This window comes from Corvus cornix, chromosome 14 (genome assembly GCF_000738735.6).
Source record: "Corvus cornix cornix isolate S_Up_H32 chromosome 14, ASM73873v5, whole genome shotgun sequence".
NCBI classification, from domain to species: domain Eukaryota; kingdom Metazoa; phylum Chordata; class Aves; order Passeriformes; family Corvidae; genus Corvus; species Corvus cornix.
The window spans coordinates 4,262,085-4,277,879 of record NC_046344.1 but is presented as its reverse complement, the minus strand read 5'-3'; the positions used below and the strand labels follow the sequence as shown (position 1 = coordinate 4,277,879).

Below are 15,795 nucleotides of genomic sequence, written 5' to 3'. Positions count from 1 at the left end.
CAGGAAGCTGCGAGCTATGGGCAGGGTCCACCTGGAGGAGGTAGAGGAATGTGCCTTTGCTCTGGCAGAGTGAACGTATTCCTGGAGAAATTACCTGCCTTTTATTATGAAATCCTGATAATGGTTTGTTGTCTACACAAATAACCACGGGGAATGAACTCGTGCACTTCCCAGCCTGCTCTGTGTCTTCCTAGCTCGGCTCCTTTCTGAACAAACATAACCTTTTGCACGAATACCTGTCAAAATCGCTTTGAAATATTGAAATAACAGGATGGGATATGGTTTGCTCCTGGGCCCTAGTGCTCATCCGTCAGGACTCAGGATGTCCATCCAAAGTGACTTGTGAGCAGGATGCAAGGGAAAAAGTTCTGGCAAGCAGCAGGGCCTCATAGAGCTGCATTTGGAGAGCTTAGCACCTGACTGTGCTGGCTCCCTGGCCTCCCACACACTCACCTGGGAGCAGGGCAGCTCTCAGACCCCCCTGAAGCCCTCGCTTTTTGTTAGTCATGGGATGGGTGAGACGTAGGGGCTTGTGACTCAGCTGGAGCTAATCAGGACAAAATTGTGTCCTTTGGCCACCAGTGTGGCCTGGAAGTGCCAGGCCTCAACATCTCCCCTCTCACCTCATGAGTAAGGCATCACCTGTGAGTGCTTTAGGGATGGGGGAAAGACCTGTGGAGTCTTGGACCAGTGTTGGACAGCAATGGTTGAAGGGCATGTGGCTGCTTGGGTGGACCCATGGACACAGAGCCATCCCCTTCCCTCCCAGTCTCAGAGTGCCAAGGGCTGGTCAGGGATCCCCAGGATGTCGCAGTATGGGTAAGCTGTAAATGCTGAGTGTCTTTCACCTCAAAAAATCACCACTCCATTCTCTCCTCCACAGAGCAGCAAGAGGCTTCGTGCTCTAACTCAACACTGGCTCCCCAGCTTGAGAGTGGGGGGGATAATCCACCCTTTAGTGGCTGCTCCCAAGGGCCACCACTGCCCAGACACATCTGTTTAGGGGCAGAGACCAATACCTTTTAATTTGCAGGAGGAATTCCATTGCGTGGTGGCACCTGCTCAGCCCAGAGCCCTTCACTTCTCATCCTTTTCCCAGTTCCTGGTGGTGATGGTCTCCCACCTGGAATAAGGTGAGGGATTCTATTTTCCTGGGTACGTGCCTTTTTTCTTCAATGCACTTGGAAGTGATGAGAACTTGGACACAGACAATTGGTGGAAGAAATCAAAACCAAGTACTTAGAAATCCAAACACTCCCCCCTCCAAAAGATACCCCATCAGCCAACCAACCAACAAAAAAGTCCTTCAAACAAAACTCCATCTCTTTCTCTAAAATCCATGATTAAAACCTGGTACAAACAGGTGAATATAGATATATATATATTTTTTTTTTTTAGTAGATGTAGTATTTTTTTTTTTCTCCTCTCTCTTTCTCATTATACAGCAAACATTGCAAATATAGAAATTTTCTCTGTACAATTAACGACTTCGGTTTACAATGCAATGTGTGGTAAAACCTTTTAGTGAGTGAAAATGTGAACGGGCCTTCAACTGGGTAAAAGTCTAAACTGGAAGACTCCGTTTGCAAAAACAGCCCAAAAGATGGAGCTCCTTCTGGTCTCTTTTTGGTTTTTGTTGCTGTTTTTGTCGCTGTTGATTTTGGAAGGGAAGGAAGGAAGGAAGAACACAAACTGTTCACAAAGAATCCACAAAATCACGGAATAGGGACTCATGCAATGCAATATTGGGAAACGCCAGACCTCAGCTCTCTGCCCGCTCTTTAATTTTCATTTTATATTCAATTTTTTCTTTTTTCTTATTTTTTTAAAAAATCAAAATGAAACAAAACTTTTTTTTCCACTCCACAGTTTGTTTGTTTTGCAAAGTTTGTGTTCAAATTTGGTGCATGTCTCACCAGCGTGAGGACATTTTAATATCTCACTTTATATATTATATAGAATATTTATAGATTTTTCATTATTTGTTCTCTGTTTTATTTTTTTTTTATTGATTCTCTTTTTTTTTTTTTTTTAACTTTATTTTGTTTCAAAGACAGTCTGAATAAAAATAGCTGCTGCGGATTTCTTTTGGTCCAGTTAGTGTGTTAAGTCACAAGTTGTGTGAGGACTCAGGACTTTTGCTGGGCAGAGACGCCCTTCCAGTAGTCTAAGATGTCGTGAAGATCCTCGTCTTTGGCAAACTGGACCTTTTTGCGTAGGGCATGGCCGGCTGCCATGTACTCCTCCTCGTCTTTGTGCCGCTTGCGGTTGAGTTTGAAGCGCTCCCAGATGCTGTGCGATGGTTTGCAGGTGTACTCTGGGCTGGAGGTGTAGCTCAGGTTGTGATACTGAGGCGAGAGCTGAGAGTAGGCCAGGTCTCTGGGACGAGGACGGGTCAGAGGCTCCAGGATGGAGGGCTTCCGCCCACCCATGCTGTCGTGCTGCTCCCCTGGGTGCGAGCTGGGGTACGAGTGCCGGTGTTCGCTGTACTGGCGGATCTTCTCCGCCTCTGCCCGCAGGATGGCCGCGGCCGGTGTCACAGTGAGGATGGTGTCAGTGGTGGGGGATGTCTTCTCAATGTATTTGGCTTCGGATTTGTGGCCCGATCCCTCGGAGCGGTAGGACCTGGGGCTTCGTATCGAGCCACTGGAAGAGGTGCTGGAGCGTTTGGGGGCCGCCTCCATGCTGTGGTGTCGCTGGAGAGGGTGGTTGTAGCTTTCCTTGTAGATGGGGGAAAGGAATCCATGCTTGCTGGGGATCTGCTCTGATAAGAGCACCAGCTGAGGTTCCACTGTGGAGACTGCCCCCGATTTCACCCCTTGGAAGGAGGTGGACTCGGACTTCAAGGCATCGATGCAGTTGTTGATGATCTGGTTCACCTTGTCCACCTCCTTAGCAATGGTGGAGATCTCAGCCACAGAGCCCTGGGTGTCTGGCGGCAGGGACAGCTCACAGTCTCGCCTCTCAGGCTGCTCACCCGTCCTCACCTCCATGTAGTTGCCCTTGGTGGCCTTGGGGGTCTCGCTGCTGTCAATCAGCTTGTACTGCTCGACCTCCCCAGCAGAGGGTAGGTAGGGGATGCGGGTCACTGTCTCCCCACCCAGTATCTGTCCCTGGGACAGCTGAGTGATGCTGGTGGTCTCCATTTCTGGCCCATACTTCAGCTCGATGATGGTCTTCTTCATGCTGCCGGCAGCCTTTTTGTGCTTCTCCTCCTGCTGGCGCCTCTTCCGGAGGCAGTAATACACCACGCCCAGGACAATCACCATGCCGAAGAGACAGCCCAGGATTGTCATGATATAATGGGTGGCAGTGGAAGGGGTGGGCACCGGCTCCTTGCGGTTGGGTCTGGTGGGGGTGATGGTGACACAGGTGTGGTTGTACTTGGAGTACTGGTGAACAGAGACTACACAGTAGGTGTAATCTCTTTGTGCTACTAGGTTGCTCACGGTGATGTTCTCCTCCTTCTTCCTGAGCTTGGTGATCATGGAGGAGAAGCCGTTTTCGAACTGGGAGAGGATGTACATCTTGCTGAAGGGGTAGGGGATCTGCACGGTGAGGACAGCCGAGTTGTGGTTGAGGTGCTTCACCTGGATGTTGGGGCGCACCTCTGTCTCACCGATGGGCGTGAACAGGGAGAACTGCGGCGTCGTGCCGTCACCAGAGGAGCACTCCTCCTCGGAGCAGGGGCTTTCGGAGGGCACCGTGGTCACCTGGTACCTGGGAGGGATAAAACGAGGGATCACAGTGTAGGAGCCACCAGTGCAAAGGGAAGAGAGCATGCTCAGAGCATTGCGGTAGCCAGTCCGGCCTTGGCCTAACAAGTAGTAGCCCACGTAATCGGGTGGGGAGTCGCACTGCATCCGGTCATAGGTGCGTGTCATGTTGGTGAAAGCCTCCAGCCACTGCAGGAAGCCGAGGAGCTCGCAGGAGCAGTAGAAGGGGTTACTGTAGAGTTCACAGACAGAGAGCTTGCTTAGGCCCCGGAAAGTGTTGCTGTCCAGTCTCTGGATCCTGTTCATGGACAGGTCAATGTTCACTATGTTGGGGCACTCCCAGAAGGCATTGGGGGTGACGGTCTCAATGAGGTTGGCCTGGAGATAGAGGTACTCCAGCTTCCCCAGGCCCCGGAGGATGCCCTCGGTGAGGTTCCTCAGTCGGTTGTAACCCAGCTGCAGCACCTGGAGGTTGAACTGTCCTGAAAAGGCACCGTCCTCGATGTAGGAGATCTCGTTCTTCGTCAGGTTGAGGTATGTCAGGTTGCCGAAGCGGCTGAGCGAGGCGTACTGCACGCTCTTGATCTTGTTGTCGTTCAGCCGCAAGTCCACGATGGTGCTGTTGATCTGCTGGGGGATGGACTCGTAGGGGGGCTGGTTTTGGCTGCAGATGGCCAACCAGACGAAGCCCTTGTCCCCCTCGATGAGCCAGCAGTCTGCTCGCACCCCGTGCAGGAGAGACATGGCCGCCACGCAGATGCAGAGGGCTGACGTCGCAGCCCACCGGCGACCTGCCATCTGGAAGGGCAGCACGGAGAAGGGGTTCCTGGTCTGCTGGAAGCGGGGAACAGGACAGGGGCTGGGAAGGTGTAGGCTAGTGCTCCTTCGGCAGCTTTGCTTGCCTCTCCCTTCTCCTCATGGCTCGGAGACGGGAGGGAAGCGTCTGTGGAGAAAGCGGACCTCGGTGCCCACGGTACTCAGCAGCCAGCAGCCAGGGGCTGCTACCAAGGCCTTGGTGGCTGAGGCTGGTCCCACATCACCAGGTCTCTGGCATCTTGAGGAGGGAGTCATGAAGCTAAGCGCCTGTGCAGAGGAGTTGCTCAGGCTTAGAGACAAGCCTTCCTCTCATTTTTTATAGTACTTCTCCTCGTTTTCTTTTTGCTGCCCATCGTGGCGCTGGTCCCCATCTCCCTGTGCCTCCGTGCGTTTGCCTGTCCCTGCTCAGTCCCTCGGCTCACCTGCTCAAAACAAAACACAAGCACAAACTAAGCACAAAGGAAAGACAGTCAGCAGTCAGAGGTGTTGGACATCCATCCAACTCCCCTCTTAGTCAGGCACTTGCCTTCTTGCTGTGGCAACCACCTTTCAAGGAGCCTTTGGTTTATTTGGCTGCCACCAGCACTATTTGGCAGCACAAGCGGAGGTGGTCACTGACCATTGAGGTCACCCTCTGAGCCCTTGTCCAGCATCACTTTTTTGGCAGTTGAGAGACCGACACACATCCAGTGCACTGTCTGTCTGACCTATTTAGCGGTCTACCTTAGGAGGAGAGGAGTGATGCCCCAGAAGTGTCTGTTCCTCTCCGCTGAGAGCAGATGAAGTCTAGACAACTTGCTCTGATGTAGATTTGATGCTGCAGCGTTTTGCTGAGGGGAATCCTGACTGTCTCGTGTGCTGGTGTGCGCAGCAGCAGTGCCCACAGAAGGGGTGCTGGTCGAGGACACCGTATCTCTGCCTGCACTGCCATGTGGCATCTGGGATACAGCCCAGCATCAAACGCTTGTCCTGTTTCTGGGAACCTGAGCAGTAGTTTCAGGGCACTCTTTTGCAAACCCACCAGTGTGATTGTGAACCACCCAGTGTCCTTGTCCCTGGTTCGGGCTTGTTGCCTTTCTCCAAGGCCTCTCCCTCCCAGGTGAAATGATGCAGAGCTGTGGAAGACCAGCCAACATTCAGTGGCATAACAAGAACATTTGCAGAGGATGGGACAAAACCTTCCCTCCCCAGCCAGAAACAGCTGTTTGAAGACTAGGAAAAGTCTTCACTAGGCACAAACCTGTGGGGCTGCCAGCAGCCTCACTTCCCACAGAAAAAGTCATTCCTGGATCACATTTTCCATTTTTTTCCCCCTAAATTTTTGACTAAGCATAAATATGAATGGACAGCTCTTACTTCCTTTTCTAATTTCTTAGGGAAACAGGAAGAGAAAAGTGGAGAGGTGGGAACTGCATTAGCACCAGCATCTCCTGGGTTACGCTTTTCCAAAAGATATTGAAAATATCATCTGTGGGTATCTCTACTGCCAAACAGAACTCTGGGCTGGTAAGATGGTTGCAGTGTGATGTTGTGGCAGAGATGGAGTTGCCCACAAATGGGAGAAATCATCAAAGAGTAGAAAAGTCCTTCTTGGAACTTTTGTTGGGAACAGGAGCTTTGGTCATCTCCCTTGTCCAAGGGCAGGGAAAGACACCACCAGTACTCCTTGAAAACAAAGCTGGTAAGAACTGGAGGTCTCTTGGGAAGTTGTGAAGGAGACAGGGCCACATCTTACATCTAAATTGTCTTTCATTAAATCTGGGAAATAGTATAAACCCAGAAACAGTTTTCCAAACCATTTTGCAGTGCCCAGGCTGGACTGTTCTTGGTGCTATGTACCTGAAAATTGTGTGGGGCTGATTGTTTAGAGGCAGATGCCATACTCTGACCCTTGTCCCAAAGAAACCAGGCCCTTTTCCAGCCACAATACCAGGCAGGGAAGGAGACCGTACCTGACCACAGAGATCCCTGTTCACCATTCAGTGTATACCTTGGTAAACAGGCCAGTAATAATAAGCAGTGAAACAGTTTATTTGGTTGGATTGTGAACAATGAGTCTGTTCCCTGATGACAGCTGGGCTCCCATTACATGAATAACAAGACTTTCTCTCACATCAGCTCTCTGCACATGAGACTTTCTGGCCACCTTGTCCTCCAAGTGCTGTCACTGCCCTGGGATGCTCAGGTCACCCATTTTAACACAGCTGAGGAGCCAGCGAGGAAGGGAAGAGGGACTGTGCTCCCTGGGAGATTGCAGCCGAGTGCCCCCCCCTTGCCACCCCCACAGCAAGACACGGGCTGCAGTGCCAGACTGAAACACGTCTGCTGCTGCTTCCCTCTGGTGTTAGACACTCAATTAACCTCTCTGCACTCCAGCCTCCTCTCTGGTACTGAGATAACGATAGCACTTCGTGGGGTGGTGGGAGACTGAAGCAAAGTGCCCTGAGCTCCTCTTGTTGGGGTGAAAATCCCAGCACATACATTGTTTTGCAGGTGGACGCTTTCTCTCTAGGTGTGCCCACTCTCCTCTGCTGCAGGGAGCAGCCTGGTGTCCAGCTCTTCCTGCATCCTGTGGGGATGAATATTGCCCATAAGGGTGGGCACGAGGGTATTCCTGGCCTGCAGAGCCATAAGCAGATGCTTGCCCCAGTTGTCCCTTCGGGGTGGCACTTGGCTCCAGCACTTCCCTGTCCTCCTCCATGGACTTGTGGATTCCAGGGATGTCTTGCAGGCAAGGGAAGCCCTGCCAAACTGAGGACAGGCAGCAGGGAGGGATGCACCTTGGCACATTCTCTTCAGCAAGTGCTTATTCTGTCTCCTCTATCTCCCATTGTGACCCAACCACCATCTCTGGGCAAATCTGTGTTTGGGAAGGCTCTGCAGAGCAAAACCAGCCTTTTCCTCGCAGAGGAAGGTTCTTGTCACTCCTCCCTGGGGAGGCTGTGGGCAGCAGCCTGTGTCACAGGGCATTAGTGGAGTAGGACCATCTGTGAGCAAAGAGCAGAGACAGACTCCCCACAGATCTTGCCAGGCTGATCCCCCACAGCCTTCCCCTATAGCACCCACGTGCCTCCACCATCTAATCAGAGGAGTTGGGGATGAAGAAGAGCAGCAGCAAATGACTCAAACATGTTCAGTAAGGCTCCCACTGTATGTTTTCTCTTCTTTCCCATACATTGCCTATCAGCCAAGTCCTTCCCAACAACAGATAGGAGAAATGGCATTTTATCAGCAGCCCGAGTTTAATTTCAGCTCATTAAAGCAAGCAATTTGCTGGTTTATTTGCTTTACAAAGTGTGAATAAAATGACAGCATTAAGGAGATGTGAGAGAGGAAAGAGGGGCTAATCTCCCTTTTTATTAGATTTCCGGGACATGACTGGTGAGTGGAGAAGTGGGTCTTGTTGCTTTGCACAAAAGGCACAGTTGTTCATCCTGCTGGCTTCTGAGATCCCCATCCCAGCCCGTGCTGGGTGTGGGTGTGTGCCTGAGCAACACCAGTGCCGAGCATCCCACAAGGACCTAGTGGTTTAACTCTCCTGCCTGCCTGCTTTATCTCTGCCCAGTTGCTCTGAGTTTATTCTCCTGGTAACACAACTGCACATTGCTTTTCCCAGTCCTCTGAACCCCCATAGAGCTGAGAAAACCCAGGAAGAAACCACCAAAACTCTCACATGAAAAACAACCAGCAAAGTGGCGATTTGGGGGTCTCTTTTGCTGTTGGAGAAAGAAGCAAAAGGTAGGAATGAAGACAGTGTGGAATAACAACAGCAATGCTTTGGAATGATGGATTTAATCTCAGTCAGAGATATCTTGAAGTGTGGCACCACGGTGACAGTGACAACAGGCCACATCCATGACAAGGCCATGGCAGCCACCCAGGAAATACCATTCCTGCACAGTTACCTGGGCCCTGCAGACACTGCTGTAATTCCCTTTCCTTCTGCTCTCAGGAGGCAGAATGGTTTGACCAGCTGAGAGGATGCTGGGTTTTTGTGGCTAACAGAGGCCAGCAAAGGGCCAATGACAACTCCCTCACTCCTTGTTCCCCCTGCACATTGCCTCTGATATCCAGTATCTCTGCTGGAGCCCAGATCCATGCTTCTCCCTGCTAATCCTCAGCCCTGACTGTGATATGCTCCCCTCCTACCCATCTCTGCTTCTCCAGCCCTAGTCCCTGTCAACAGCCCAGCAGCAAAGAGTAATGGCTGGGATGCCCACGAGGCTGCAGCCTGCACTGGATGATCAGCAGCATCCTCATCCTGGCTGAAAACCCATAGCAAGGGAGATGGAAAGGAAAAGGCAAAGCTGGAGCTTCAAAAACCAGTGCAAGCTGGCTGGGAAGTTTTTGCTTCCATTTCCCAGCTAATGGCATCTTGGAAAATTAAAGCAGAGCAGCAGCTGCAAGGAAGCAAACAAAGCAGCCATGGGGGCTGGGAAGGGAGCTGGCACTCAGTTCCTAATTTTGTTATTCTACTGAATGAGTTATTTCAAACTCTGGATTACATTTACTGAGGGAATGCAAGATTACCGTGTGTGTGCATGTGTATAGACACAGCAGTGTTCCTCTCCTTGGCATTTCTGCATCTCCATAACTTCCTTCTGCCTAGCTGCTCCATCTCCAGCTTCTCCTAGATCCCCTTTCACAGCCACTTGGGCTGTTTTATCAAAAAATGATCCCCACTACAAAGAGAGCCAGAAGAAAATGGGAGTGGTACACTACAAACATGAGTATTTGGCCACGCAAACAGGTAGGGAGGGAAAATTTGGCTAACAGGAACCAGATTTTAAAGTGAACCTTGGTTTTTCATTATGTGTAAAATAATCTGGGGAGGCAGCTCCAACATGGCAGATAAAACCTTTAAGAATGATGAAATCACCCCTAAATAGCTAATGTCCATCCTGTACATGTCAGGCAGGGAAAGGAGGCTTCCAGGCAGGTTTTCTCCTCGTTCATATTCCTGGTCTTTGCTCCATGACTCCTGCTGGGTGATGTTGGTCAGAACCGCAACCTCCCTGAATAATAAAGATGCTCAGGCCTGTAAAATTCAAGTTCATTTTATATCCAGACATCCTGGTCCTAATATCCTTCATTGACAGGGTTTAGGCAGCATTTTGTGCATCCCAACCTTATTCCCAAATGCCTCACAGCGTTAGATGACAGAGTTCTCCAGCCAATTCTACTCTCTCTCCTGCTATTATTTATTATTTAAGAAAAACAGGCAAGGGAGAAGAGATATATTTTCCACTGAGGTTTGAGGAGAGATTAAGAAGGAATGAATCAGAGAGGTGAAGGGGAGGCTGAGAGAGAAGTGCCCAGCATTGCATCCAGGATAGCTTTTACTGAGACTCTGGGAGGTCACAGACTGCATGACAAGTGTCCAGGTGGGAGGGATGGCGAAGAGAGAACTTTTCTGGGAGACACTGGGAGAAACAAAGAGAAATGACACGCTTGGTCTCTACACAGGACAGTAATATTACCAGTGTGTCAACACTCATGGGCTCTGTATGGTGCTGGGGCCAATCTCTCCTTGGCTTATTCCTATTTTAACCTTGATTGAAAAAGTTATGATCTTTACTGGAAGTTGGTAGTCAATCCCATTTAATTTATCAGTAAACTTGGGTGCTGCAGTGTCTGAGGAGAGCCCTAGTTCAAAGCCACCGTGCCTCCAAGAGCCAGGATGAGGCCAGAGCTGCAACCTGGGAATAGCAAGAACAGACCTGTTTGCATAAACACTTTTAAGAACCCTTTTTTCTATGGCAGGATAAATTCCGGTTTAAAATGACAGCATTTTCAAGACAAACTCTTGGGATTTCAGAAAATAAGACTATTCTGCTGTTACTCAGCTGCAGTCTGAAGTCATTTACATCCATCTCATGCTGCTTAGTTTCCAGGGTCTGTTGAGATGACAACCCCATCTCATGCTGCTGTGGCCCACTGAGCAGAAGCCTCTGCTGAGTTTAAGTAAATGCATAAATGATCTTCTTGGTGAGTAGCCTCTTAAGCCCAGCTGGGGTACCTGTGCATGAAACCAGCCTTCCAAAACATCGGCACGAGTGGCAATGGAACATCAGCTCCAGCCCCTGACAGTGCAGTTGAGCCCTCAAGGAGCTGAGGAGTGTGATGAGAGGGGCAGAGTTAGAGGAAGGTGAAGAGGAAAAAGGTTTTAGGGGATGTAGAGAAGTAAGAGCTCTGATCAGGTACGACCCTAGCAACAAGAAAGGTGTGTTTCCATGGGAGAAAGCCTCTCTAATACTTGCTTGATGGGATTTTTCCTTAGAAATAATCAGTCTAAATCACAGCTTCATTATGGGATGGTTAAGCTGATGGTAGGCTGGGGAAGAGCAGAGGTCTGGTGTGGAAGCAAGCTTCCCGTTTTCCCCTGCAAATAGTGCTGAAGTTCAAAGGATGTTTTTCCAGCACCGATGCAATGGAGGGAGCCAGCCCCATGCTGGGAAGTGGAGCTGCTGGTGTTCCTCAGCACTGACAATCTGAGCTGAGCCTTGTCTCTGCTGCACTGTCATCCTCACTCAGATCTTTGCTGCTGTTTGGGAAAGGGTTTTGCTGCTTTCATTCATTAATTTATTTTTGCAGGAGGCCTGCATAACCCTCTGCCTCCCATATGGGAAAACGCACTTTTACACAGGGGAAATTCTGGCGATGGATCTGTGAAATGGTGAGTTTGCTAGAAATTATTTTTGGAGGTGCAAGTGTCTTGTTTGCTCTGACTTTTTAATGGTTGTATTTGCAGAAGAACACTTGCCCCTCTGCCCTACCCTTCCCCTGTGAAGGGGTCTTTGGCCACTGCAACATCACAGTTTCTAGGTGGGCTGTAATGCTGAGTGTTGAGAGATGGACAAGAAAATACACAGCTCGTGAAGGACTTCAAGGCAATGATCTGTGATCTCTGGGTAGGCAGAACAGAATTCACCTTTCCATCAGCACGTGTCCTGCACACAGGAATTCTTATGTCTGTGCTGTAAGCAAATACCTCTGCTAACCTCTCACTGACTTGCTCACCTTGGAAGCTGGTCCTGCTTTTCTGGTTGGAGACTTTCAGGTGTCTCTTCCAATCAAAGTTACCTTGTGATTTTAATGATGTAGTTCTTGTCCTCTGGAGCTGAGGAGCCCAGCTTAAGGCTGGACCCTCTGGCTGTCCACTTTCTGAAGGGGGTTTCTGCCCAGATATTGCTATATCTGGCAAGCCCCAGTGCCCTACAAGCCTAATTTTAGCTCAGTGCTGCAGGCTGGCTTCTTGTCATGGGCCATGAGAAGGTTAATGATCATCTGGGCAGCCCTCCAAAACCAATCTAATGTTTATTCAGGATAACAGCATTGCAGAGGAAACCAAGCATGACCACCTTCCATGTACAGCTCACCCATCCTGGCCCTGCTCCTGCAGGTGGCTCTGCTGGAGCAGCTCAGGTTTGCCCACTCTTGGAGGAGACCCTTCCCTAGGTCAGCTCAGGTCCTCATCAACATTTCCAACCCTCTTAACCCAAACAGATGCTGTGTTTCTAAAGAAAAAACACTTTCCCAGGCTGTGGGTCTGTTGTTTCAGCAGTGGAAATTCGCACCCACAATTTCTTTTTAGTAGGACACTCCTCGTGGGTCAGATACCCAGGCTACAAACAAATACCCATTTATTTGGATATTTGGGGGTTGGGTCACTGGTCTCAGCCTGGTGGTGGTGGCCTGGATGTTGCAGGTCTGTGCTCCAGCTGGGTCTGGGATGGAGGGGAGAGGATAAAGGGTTGGTGCAGATTAGCACATGAGGAGGCACAGGGATGTGAGACAGCAGTGACTGTACCTTCTAGAGTCCACAAGATCGTTGTGTGTGTTTATTCACTTCAGCTGCTCTTTAATGGCTTAATTTCAGCCATGAATTACAGTTTTTTCTTCCCACCAGTGCAGCCCCTGCAGTTATTCCATCATACCCTTGACACAACATGAATGGATGTGCAACAGATTCATCCCAAGAATACCCTGCACCTGCAGAGAGGTGAGTACACTGCATTCTTGGGGCTCCCCTTGGGGCCCTCAGGGCTCCATGGAGGAATTGGGTATAAGCTGTAAAGCCTGAAGGCCTGAGATGTGCTGTGCTGTGCTGAGGGAGATTCTCTTCCAACAGTAAGTACTCACAGACATACATGGCCCAGGAGAGCTCCTGATGCTTCCCTTGGGGTGCAGGAAAAATTGTACTGATAGCAAAAAGTGTATTCTGAGGCAGCCCTGAGATGCTGGTACTGGCTTCACCATCAACAGTCCCAAAATAGCTGGTTCTCACTGCCTTTCCAGGCATGCTGAGAGGCATTGTGAGAACATCTATTTAGCAGCGTCTCTGGAGAACACTGGGAATGTGCTTCCTGCTACCTGAGGTGGTCAGGGAGATGGCTGGGCAGCCAGATGGCCATATGTGTTTGGAGCTGATATTAATGTCTCATTTGATTATGTTTACAGCATGATTAAAAGGCTCCTAGATTCCTGAGCAGGTATCTTTTATTATGCTAAATCTAAACAGAACAAAGATACTCCACTGTGGGCTTGGCTGGTTAAATATGGTGCCAGAGAGTGTTTCTCTCAAGGCTAGCTGATTTCCCACTGGAGTATGCCCATGCACTGGTAGGAACAAGCAAAGCCCATCTTTGCCCACAGAGGATACTCAGCTACAGGTATGAGGGACCACTGGGTCTCCTTTCTGGTGCCAGCAAGCCTAAAGCTCAACCAAACAGCCTTCTACCCAAAAGTGTGTGGCCAGATGCAGAGAAACTTGGAAAAAAAATGGGTTGTGCACATGCTGGACTCCAAGAGAACCTGTTTTTGTCTGGGTGCATGGTCAGTGCCAAACCGATGGTGGAAAAGCCGCGGTAGGAGCTGCTGGAAGGTTAGCGTGGGCTTGCAGCACACAAAGCCCTTCCTCAGCATCCTGTCTGCTCCTCAGCAAGGTCTGTGGTCCATCTCTGAGTCTCTGTGTTTCCCTGCTTGTCCAGAATATTTGGAAAGTGGAAAGAAACTTTGGAGCCCAAGACAACTGAAGCAGGGAGCTGTGCCAGTGTTTGGATTGCCCGTCCTTTTCATAAACGTTTCCTGCGGAGGTTACCCAAGCCGAAAAAGCAAGTGAACCCAAAACACCTACCCTCTTTGGAGGATTGGAGTTTATTGTTAATAATCTACTGCTAAAAGGGTAACATCTGTTTTGGACAAACTGTAATGAGATTTAAACCCCAGGTGGAGGGAGGACTTCACAGTAATAAATGACTTTCTGTATGTCTAAATAGTTTTAATTTTTTTTCTGGCAGAAATAGCTGCTTTTCACCTCAGGCTTCTTTTTGCCAGCTCTTTTTGTTTAATGATTGCTATTAATTTCCAGAGTGGCAGATGGATTCTAGGCTGGTGGAGTCTGAAATGAGGAAAAACAGCCCGTGAAGGTGTGAGCTTGCCGTGAATGTGTGCACAGGTCACACATGCTGGTGAGACATCACGTGTGGGAGTTTGCTTCCCAAGGGAACAATTGTGTCTTAGTACCTGCTCCCCCCACCACGGGGATGTTTGAGCATCTCTCAGTCATAAAGGAAGGTAAATTAACATTTCTGGTCACTGCTTGTAGCTCTGCCTCTTTAGACCTTAATTTAATAAAGCTGCTGATTTCAGCAAGGGTTCGGGAGGGATCCAAACCAGCACCAAGTGCTTTGCTAAATCCAAGCTGAAGTGAGCTAGAGAGCAGCACATGGTCTCCAGAACATGGAAAGGAGCTCCCTGCCCATGGCTGGATGCTGCCAGGTGATTGGGATTCCTCTTTGGACAAGAAACAGACATTATTCAGTGCTTTTCCTGTTATTTGGATTTTTTTTCTTTTAATATAGTGTGGGATGTCCCAAACAGACAATCCACCATCCTCTGGCTGTGGCCACAAGTGCCTGCTGTTGAACCCAGCACACTCTGCCAAGCTCCTAGTGCCCAAAGGAGAGCTTTCTTTATCCTCCCTGCTACCACCTCCTCCCCGAGAAGCCTACAGAACTAATCCCAATTAGTGCTACAGTGTGCTGGGGTGCCCTCCTTTATCTTCCCCTCCTGTGGACCATCTCCAGACTTGGCTCAGGAGGCAGGACACATGGCTAGCCAGGTGAGAAGCTGGATCTAGGAAGCAAGGCTGATAATGGACCACCACATGGCAGCACCCTGTGGACTGTCCCGAGCTGTCCTGAGACAAGAGTGTGGCAGAGGATATGGGAAGGAGGGAGGGGTTTATTTGCCTGGGCCTGGGTGAGCCCCTGGGGATGGAGGAAAGGGGATAGAGATGGAAAGTGCAGCATCTCAGGTGATGCAGATAATCTCCTTTAATCTCCTGCTCAAAATAACCCAAAGTCAAGTAAAGGAGGGATTACAGGGCCTAAGCCACTGTTATTGCCAGGGTGGAACAGACTCAGGTTGCCTCAGAAGGGCTCCCGAGGAAGAAGAGGAGCTGCAGCAAATACCAGCCTGCTGGAAATGCCTCCTGGTGAGGGTGACTGGGTGGGCTGGGGACCCTCCTGAGGGAGCCCAAGGAGAGCTGGAGCTGCAGGGACAGCAGCTGCTGCCAGACTTAGGAGCCTACACAGGGACATGGTCCCAGGGAGAGAGTGTCTTAGATGCCCACTTGTCATCTTGTCATTGTTGATGGATTTATTCTTAGGGCAGGATCCAAAGTGCTTTATAGCCATTAATTATCCTAAAGGGGAAGCAGTGCCCATGAAACCCATTTCAGAGATGGGAAACAGAGCCCAGGAGGAGCTAAATGACCTATCAGGTGCTGGAGCAGGGCTAGAGTGAGGTGGTCAGTCCCTGGCCTCACACCTCCCTCCAATTTTCAAGGGCCTTTTCTTGGGTGTGTGTTCCCAGCAGCCTGAGGCTGAAGGCATCTCCTGCCCTTTGCCAAAAAGCCACGCCATGGCTCGGCTGCTGTGCTGCTGCCAGGGAAAACTGAGCTGCAGAGCCCTATTCATCAGCTCCTGGCGATGTCTCTGAGATAGCAGCAGCACAGGGACCGTGTGAAGCAGGATTGCACTGGGGAGAGAGCAGAGCATGTTCATTTTAATGAGCCTGTCCCTGCCTAAAGGAGAGAGAAGGCGAGAGGCCAACCTGGTTTAATAAACTCTAGCATGCGGATTTAATCAGATGGATCATTGTTCCCCAGCACAGGGATGAATATATTAAAAAAATGATTCAAACTTTTCCCCTTTGTTTTTCATTTGTATTATGTACTGTGGTGTGATAAAACATCCTG

The 15,795-nt window shown here is 49.8% G+C and overlaps 1 protein-coding gene across 1 annotated transcript; it reads right to left on the bottom strand.

Moving 5' to 3' along the window:
* Positions 1–1,364: 1,364 nt before the first annotated feature.
* On the bottom strand, positions 1,365–8,399 carry ELFN1 (extracellular leucine rich repeat and fibronectin type III domain containing 1). Its single transcript, XM_010392405.4, has one exon. It carries the CDS (start codon positions 4,512–4,514, stop codon positions 2,130–2,132), a length of 2,385 nt encoding a protein of 794 aa, XP_010390707.2. The 5' UTR covers positions 4,515–8,399; the 3' UTR covers positions 1,365–2,129.
* Positions 8,400–15,795: the final 7,396 nt, after the last annotated feature.